Below are 9,529 nucleotides of genomic sequence, written 5' to 3'. Positions count from 1 at the left end.
TTGGATGATAGAAGAGGATCAAGACCTTGCAAGCAGCCAGTTTGCAAAAGTGCAAACCGGAAACAAGGCACAAGATAGTTTATTGGATGAGATAGAGTTGACATAGAGAGAAACAAAGTCTAAAGCAGTAGCAGTAGGCTGGGCGGTTCATACATATGTAGCATTACAGAATTAAGCAGAAGAGGAGCATTTATCATAGCAGAAGCTGGTAGTGTCAGCACAGCGACACTGTGGAGGATATGAGCGCGTGCAGATACAGGCCTTGCAAGCAGAGTGGCAGGTTTCTCCGACGTCTCTGCAATGGCACTGAGGAGGGATTGACTTAGTGCAGATGCACTTGTCACAGCAGGCAGTGGTGGTGGATTTGATGAAGTAGTTGGGTTCGCCACTCTCATTCATCACCTGAGCCAGGAAGTTGTCTGCATCGAAGCGAGCCTCCACAGTTGCAGTGAAGGCCATCAGGAACAGAACCAGACCCACCTTCATCATTGCCTTCTTGTTCAGACCCGCCATCCTCTCTCTCTCTCTCTCACTCTCTCTGTAAATGTGATGGTTTGTTTGAGATTTGCTTGTGAAGTGGCGAGGAGTTAGGGAAGGCTATTTATAAGCCCTCTTGAGGGATATTTTCGGTACCATGCGCGGTTGATGAAGTAGGAGCCCAGCCAGCTTGGCATGGAAGAAATTAAAAGAGGTGGGGTCTCATGAGTCTCCCTTTATTAATCTTAATAATATAATCTGTCAACCAATTATTCACGTGCAGTATACGATAGTACTTGTGTTTAGTTTTGACCCCTTCAATTTTCGTATCTGAAAATAAAGGATATTTAGGTAATTGTGTTCTCATGAAGGCGAAAATGTCAATTCGACCCAAGAAACACGGATGGCCGAGGTGGGTACAGACAACGAGGGAAGGTACGGAAATAAAATAATGGTTGCGCGTGATGCTCGACTTTCTTTAGTTGTTGGTGGAGTACAAAATTGTGTCTGATTCGAATCTCTTCTGCTGCCTGGTGGGCCAACAAATATTGTCCAGTACAATTATTTTCCATATGCTCGGCTGCCTTGAAAGCTACCACTCATGGTTCTATTCGCCACGTTGTTCCTGTATGTTTAATTACATGCTACTATATTCAACCCAAACTAGTAAGTACTTGATCCCTTAATATTTTATTTTTATTTTAAATATTTCTTTTGAAATCTTGATTTTTTAAAATTTTTTGTCTTTTTTTAAGTTTACTCTCATTAAATACTTTATATAAATACTTTGATAATGATAATTAAAATTTTAATATATCATTCTTTTAAAAAGAGTAATAAGTGAAGTATGAATATAATTAAAAAATAATTATAAAAATTACTAAATATCCTATATTTTAGATCAAATAAGAGTTCTACAAAATACTTGATATTGTGATTAGAGGGAAGTATAATATTAATTATTTTGAATTATTTTAAACTTCATGATTAAAAACACAATGATGAGCAGAGCTCAAATGCCATGATATTCAATATTCTAATAATGGTATTTTAGTTAAATAAGATTGTAGTTAGTATACAACCTAATTTTTTTTATATTATTTTTTAGCTGAAAAATATGTTTATATGGAAGGAAAAGTAAATATTACTTAATTGAATTAAATATTTTGATGTCTCGTGTTTTCCCCCTTAATTACAACGACCTTTAATTAGTTTAAAAACTTATATAAATCCTCTGGAATTAAAAGTTATGTTCGTACAATCTCCTCGCTATTTTTAGCATTGTATTTAAATTTACCCAATCATTAGTTAGTGATAATTTATTGCAATTGATGTCCATTCAACACAATTTCCTTACTTTTATATATTATTTGATTTAATTGTAAATATTTTAAGTTCAAATATAGAAAAATAACTTTGGCTGAATTTGGCTTTAGTCATAGCATTTATTGGTATTTTTTGTAAAAATCTTGCCTTAATTTAATCTTTAAAATATTTCTATTGTTTTAAGCGACTTCTAATAGACAATCATAATAATGAAGAGTTAAATAATGCTTGAAGATGTAATTAAAAGCAAAAAAAGGCAATAAATAATGGACCACAGGTGAATATTGATCAACTTTATATGCGGCACATGCGCATAGAGAGAAGGGACTTCAATGAATTTAGTGCACCATGGCGCATGGACTTGAGTCATGATTCACTCTTACAAAATGACCATATGTCACGGCAAATGAAGCAAAAATATTGCCGTGCATTTTAACTCTTAAAATATTATATAGCCTGGACACTATCACAAAAATATAATAAACATCATCAATCATTATTTTACTCATCGGGTTATTAAAAAATCTACCTAAGGATTGTTTTTATAAAATACTCTCTCTGTTTTAAATTATAAGATACTTTTAAATAAAATTTTATATATTAATAAACCTTATTAAATACACTTAACAACCTTATCTTTTCAAAATAAAAATATAAACTTTTAAAAATACCCATCATTTAAAATATTGAAAAGAAAAGGGACAAAAATAAATTATAAAGAGAGAAAGGATAATATTAAAATTAATGCATTTAATAAAACTTTAATTTGCCCAAAGTATTTTATATTTTGGGATCAAAAAAATTTATTCAAAAACATCATATAATTTGGGACAAAGGAAGTAATACTTTTGAGCTTTATAAATTTCACTAGTTTTTTTTGCCACCTAAGATGTTTATTTAAAACATAAGTAATAATTAACCAACGAGCTAAACAAGTGATTATCTTAATAAAGATTTACTATTAGTCACTTCTTGCTCAAAATAATTGCTGTGATGAGGCAACCTAGGACGGCGGGTGAAGTGTTTGTAATTAAGTACTCCTTCTGTTTTAAATTAGAAGAAACTTTTAAAAAGATTTTTTCATTCTAAGATATAAGATACTTTAATAAATTAAGATTTCATTAAATCCACTAATTTCAATATTATCTTTTCTCTCTCCATAATTAATTTTCATGTCTTCTTTTTTAATATATTAAATGATGAATATTTTTAAAATTTTATATTTTTGTTTTGGAAAGATGATATTGTTAAGTATATTTAATGAAGTTTATTGATATATAAATTTTTTTAAATGTCTTATAATTTAGGATGAAAGGAGTATAAAATAAATGAATATTAATTTTAGAAATTGGGCTAGGGACTGTCTCAGAGAGGTCTGATTGGGTATTGGCAATACAAACAAACATGCATTTGGAGGGCAGAATAAATTAAATTTGTTTATCCTTTTCCTAATACCTTGGTATTTCTTTTTTCAACCCAACTTATTTAATAAGAAGAATGATATAGAGGTTTTAAAAAGATTAATTAATTTAAATTAGATTTTAAATATTAAATTTTATGAATTTATAACTCAATTTTTTAATTTTGTAATTCTATTATGATGAATTTACAACTTGTATTTCAAATTTTTATAGAAAAAACAAATTCTATAATTCGTCAACCATTTTAAAATTTAAAAAAAAAGTTATAAATTTATCAGAATGTAGTTATAAAACTGAGAGATGAATTATAAATTTATGAAGTTTAACATTTAAAACTTAACTTAAATTAGTTAATCCTTTTAAAATTTTTTTGTCATTATCCCTATTTAATATCGGACTCGTCAAGTTCAATGATCAAATTTGTATTGTAACACTAACAATTCTATTAGAAAAATCAACATAAAATGTATTTAATTACAAAAATCAACATAAAATATTAATTACAACTTTCCCTTCTTAATTGCTCCCTCCGTTCTTTATTAACAGAGAAACTATCACTCTTGTCTTGTATTTTTTATAAGTAAAATCACATAATTTAATGGGAATTTATTATAAATTTCATAAATCACTCATCATGATTTACATTAATAAAAAACAATTAATATATACTTATGTTGATTAATACAAGATATTTTAGTCCAATTTTTTATTTTTGAACATAATTATTATAGTTAATTGAATTTCTTAAATACTCCCTCCTTTCAACCATTTCACGCATATTAAGAAATATTAATTTTTTTTTGATATTGTAAAAAGTGAGATATACTTTTATTTTTACCCTTAGTTTTAAATAATAATAAAATTACATTAAATACTTTCATGTTAATCAAAAGGGGATAAAATTAAAAAATAATTTAATTATTATAAGGTATTATATATTTTGAACCAATAATTATTTTTAAAAGGTGTCTTATAAATAAAATCAAAGGAAGTAGTATGACATAATTTTTTTCCCTTATATATAAAAATATGTACTTCTCATCCGTCACATATTTACTATTCAATGGTTCCACATTTCATCCTTTAATATCATTATTGCAAGTTTGATATCCTTTTTTCACTCAGTTTGTCATATGGCTTAGAGATCTTGCGGAGGCATCTTGACAGTTAAAATACTTTAACCATAAAGGCTGGATTTTGTTATACCTTGAGGAAAATTGAATCAGACTCCGTTGCGCGAAATTCTAGGTAATCATTTTTTGTCGAGGAATCGATCATATGCATTTCTTTTTCTTTTTTTTTTCCGCATAATGTTTTATTTTTATTTTTTTATAACAAAAAGTTTAAATGAGGTAGACACTGGTAACCCATCAAGACTAAGATAAACCTCCAATCTCTTTGAAGATTTTTGAGAGGGACTACACATCACCCATCAATGAGCGCCTTACATCAGTCAGCAGGTTTCGAACCTACACCCTTATCGGGTAAAGGCTGTGTCCTTAAACAATTGCACCATGCCTTCATTGGCTGCAATTTTTATTTTAAATGTGAGCGATGATAAATTAAAGAACAAACTAAGATAAAGCATACTAAAAATTAAAAAGGAAAAAATAGTAATTAAGGATCACTAAGAAAAATTATATCAATTAAGGACCAATAAATTTTAAAATTGCATTGTAATCCTTTAATCATTGACGGATGTTAATTTTTTTAAGGCCAAAGACCAAATTTCCCTTCAAATTAAAAAACAAAAAAAATAGAAACCCCGCTGTCACTGATAGGGGTATGCATGTAACCCGATTGCCCGATATGCCTGCTCGAATCTGGTAAAATTTTGCCCAAACTAACCCTAAAAAAAGTTGCCCGACATGACTTGGGCATGTTTGGGCAGGGCATTGTTCGAGCAGGGCGGGGCCACAGGCAGGGTAGCATGCCCTGCCCGTTTGGCCCAGCCCGAGTACATTAATATATTTTTTAAATTTTTTAAAGGGTCAATTATATTAATTATTAAGACTTAAGGAAAGATGAAAAGAGGAATTAAGAAGAAGTTTTTTGTAAATTGAAGTCTACCCTGTGAAATTATTTTTTTTATGATGCTCCAAACTTTTGTAAAATTTATGGTTTTTAATGGATTATTGTAGCTATAATTTTAGATTGCATTATGGATAATTTCACTATGTGTCAAGGACTTATGGTAGTTTTATATTTCAAGTTAAATGTTGAATTATAGATAATTAGGTATCATAGTTGTTATTTTGTATTTATGGTTTACATCTTTATAGATGTTATTTTGAGTTGATGGGCTGGATCATTGTTGTTGATTTATGGTAATTTCATTTAAAGTTGATGAAAAGAGAGATTATCTGATGGGCAGGGTGACCCGAACGTGCCCAGCTTGCCTTGCCCAGCCTAAACTAATAGGGCATTTTGCGTGCTGGGCTGGGCAGCAAGCTACATTTTCTAGTCCATGCATCCTTTGGGCAGGGCATCCGACAAGGCCTTGCCCCACCCAGCCCAACCTATTTGTACCCCTAATCACCAATGCCAGCCTGCTGCAGTTACTGGAGCTTTGATGTTGGCAACATTTATTCAAGAATAATTGTTTTAGGTGGCCAAGGACTTCTTTGACCATCTAAAAAGCTTGATGGCCACTTTAATTATATATGAAAAAAACAAAAATACAAGCAATAAACCAAACTTTTAATCACTTTCATGATATAACATAATGTTACTTATTAATCTGACATAGATAATTATAAATTGAAAACTTTAAAATTTCATACATTTTACTTGTTAAAAGTCTGAATGTATTGTTATTAATCACAAATAGATTGTTATCAAAATTTGAATGGATCTTGTTGATAAAGGACTAATATATATAATTAAGCTCATCTTATCAGTTTTTCTAACTTGTTGAAACCCAAATAGATTGTTGTTAATTTCAAATGAATTGTTGTGAAAATCTAAATGTATACCTATTGATAAAAAAACTAACACGTACAATTAAACTCATTTCATTAGTTTTTCTAACTTATTAAAACTTGAATAGATTTTTGTTAATTTTCAATAAATTGTTGTGAAAACTTAAGTGCATACTTGTTAATAAATGACTAACAATTGTACAATTAATTCCATCTTATCCGTTTTTTTAACTTATTAAAATATGAATGAATTGTTGTTAATTTACAACGAATTGTTGTAAAAACTTAAATAGATACGTGTTGATAAAAAAATAACACGTATAATTGTGTACATCTTATCTATTTTTTAACTTGTTAAAACCTGAATATATTATTATTAATTTAAGATGGCTTGTTGTTTATGCACTTATTTCATTAGACATGTGCTTTTAATCATCCACATCAAGTATCCATTTAGGCTTGTCATAAAATATCAATTGAATGAATTAAATGATAAATTCAATGAGCAAGCAACAGAACTTTTTACATAAAGCACAACTTTAAATTCTAATAATACATTTAAATCATTCAATGATATGAACATGAGCAATCTCGTTTAGAAATTTTACTTTTCAAATTTTTCTAACCAATAAAAGATTTAAGTAAAATATGAATTATAGCATTATGAGCTTTCCAAAGATCATAATTTTCAGTTGGTTAAAAAAAAATCATAATTTCCATTACTAGTATGTGTGAATTATGTCAAACTTTTGTAAAAGTTGAAATGCTAAATTCTTATTCATTGCTGATTTTTATAAACATCGACAAGCAAAATTTTAAAAACAAAGGTGCATATTTATGGTGGCTATATATTTGAGAAATTAAATATAAATATACTAAAATATTTATGTCATGTTAATTATATATTTATATATATATATAACTTTCTTCCATTACTATCACTTCCAAACATGTTTTTATCAAAATTAAAAAATTAAATATAAATGTTTAAAAAAATTAATTACATGATTTATAAATAGAACTATTTTTTTATTTTCATCTTATAAATAAAATTGGAGTAAATATACTTTATAATTCCCACCCCCTTTCGTTAAAAGTTCTGGCTTTACAACGAGGGAAGGTATGGAAATAAAATAATGGTTGGCCGTGACGCTCAACTGTTTTTATTTAGTTGGGCTAAGTGCACAAGTCTATCTGATTGAAATCTCTTTTACTGCCAACAATGTTCGAGTACAATTATGTTCCATATGCTTAGCTGCCTTGAAAGCTACCACACATGGTCCTTTTCACCTCGTTATTCCCGTGCATTTAGTTACATGCTACTACCCTAATCCAATCTAAACTAGTAATTAATTGTTCCTTTAATATTTTATTTTTATTTTAAAATATATTCTTAATTATTTTTGTATTATTTTAAACTTTACGATCAAAATACAATGATGAGCTGAGCTCAATTGTCATGATATTCAATATTCTAATAAGGGTATTTTAGTTAAATAAGATTAGGGTTAACATATACATCATAAGTTTTTTTATATATTATTTTTATCCGAGAAATATGTTTATGCAACCTAAAGTAAATATTACTTGAGTAAAAATGTTTTGATCTCTCATGTTTTTCCCTTAATTACAACCACCTTTCATTAGTTTAAAAACCTATATAAATTTTTTTAAACTAAAGTTTTGTACAAATCTCTTCTCTAATTTTATTATCATATTTCCATTTACCCAACCATTAGTTAATCCTCATCTTACTAATTTAACTTTTTGGGATCAAAACACTGCTTCTTAACATAAATATGTACTCTTTCAGGTCCCAACTAACATGTTCTATATATAAGAAATGTGTGGTCCTAAATATAGTTCACTTTGCATGAATTAGCCATCAATTCACTATATTTAATTTTTTTGGGATCGAAATATTCCTTTTTAACATTAATATTGTTTCACTCTTTCGTCATAGATATGTAGGTTGTATTATATTCTAGAAGTAAATTGTAGTCCTAAATACAAGTCATTTTTAATGAATTTTAGGGATATTTAAGGTTTTGTTCCAAAATATTGTAATTTCCAATGAGTATATGGAGAGGGCATTTTTTTTAAATAAGGGGTAAAAGTATTAATTTCTTTAGCTTTAAGACCATAAGATAAATTTTTTTGTTATTTCGATGAGGTAGTTAAAAAGGAACTATATATATATTTAAAAAAAGAAGGTAGTAATCAATAGTCTTTCAAACACATGCTTTTAAACTTCTTTAAACTCGATTTTTGACTTTTTTTTATAATCAAGCTTTCTAACATTTTTTTCTGAGTAAACAAGTTACTTAATTTTTCTCTCTATTTACTTGAAATATTTTATAAATTAAGTAATTAAGGAAATAAAAATTTAAAAGCAGACAAACTACCCATTAACAACTAATTAATTCCATAAATATTAGGCTATCTAACTGTCCATCACCAAGTTTGTGTACAACATATATATGGAAATGAACTTGTATTTGTGCATTTAGATATTACCTTTCCTCACAATCCACTTCGCACGACATACCAAGTTTAGGTCGAATGGCTCTCCTATGCTATGCTTAGCTGACAAGGAAAAATAGGGAAAAGAGAACAAAAAAAAATAAGAGTGGAAAGATATAATTTTCTCTCCCTATATTTAGCTAAACGAGAAAAAATAACATGAAGGAAATATTGTTAATTTTATATAAACAATAATAATCTTATTATTTGTAGAAAAGTATATTTATATATAATAAAATTTAATATTTTAATATGTTATTTATATAGTTTTTATTATATATTTCTGCTTAAATGACAATATAATTGTAAATTATTTTATTCAATGCTAGTGAAAAAAATTATTTTGTTCAATTTTAATTTTTATTTCTTAAATTATTAAATATAAAATAATCTAAATGAGGCAACGTGTAGAAAATGAAAAAAATTTATGGTTGAATTTTTCCTTCAAAATCTCCCTGAAGAAAAAAGTTGAAAGTAAAAATATATATATAAATCTTATATATTATTTTGTTCCCAATTTCCTTTCCCTCTCATTTTTCTCTTCTTAGCCAAGCCTTTTTTTTTTTGGCTACTTTTCTCTCATGCCAATCTCAAAATTAGGCACATGATACAAAACATGGATAACGGGAATATTCAACTAATTAATTGAAGTTGTCGGTGGACTTTGCTGTCAGAGGTGCATACCCCTTTTTTTCCTCCAACAAAAGGAGAATACTATTAAAAGAAACCGAAAAACTTCCAATACAACCAGAAAAACAAAAAACATAACAAACAAGACAAAAATAAAATTAACCAAGGTCACATTTACCAGAACAATATAATCAGCCTCCAACAAATTAAGAAGAGGAATTGGAGGTCTAA

At 28.1% G+C, this 9,529-nt stretch overlaps 1 protein-coding gene across 1 annotated transcript; it reads right to left on the bottom strand.

Annotated features, from left to right (window-relative positions):
• On the bottom strand, window positions 1–578 carry LOC129292575 (Bowman-Birk type wound-induced trypsin inhibitor-like). Its single transcript, XM_054930146.1, has one exon. The coding sequence runs from the start codon at window positions 511–513 to the stop codon at window positions 172–174; it is 342 nt and encodes a 113-aa protein (XP_054786121.1). The 5' UTR covers window positions 514–578; the 3' UTR covers window positions 1–171.
• Window positions 579–9,529: the final 8,951 nt, after the last annotated feature.

Source organism: Prosopis cineraria, unplaced genomic scaffold, assembly GCF_029017545.1.
Source record: "Prosopis cineraria cultivar Desert tree isolate PC_DT_omini unplaced genomic scaffold, ASM2901754v1 PC14, whole genome shotgun sequence".
NCBI classification, from domain to species: Eukaryota; Viridiplantae; Streptophyta; class Magnoliopsida; order Fabales; family Fabaceae; genus Prosopis; species Prosopis cineraria.
The sequence above is the reverse complement of the archived record's forward strand: the minus strand, read 5'-3'. Positions and strand labels throughout refer to the sequence as shown.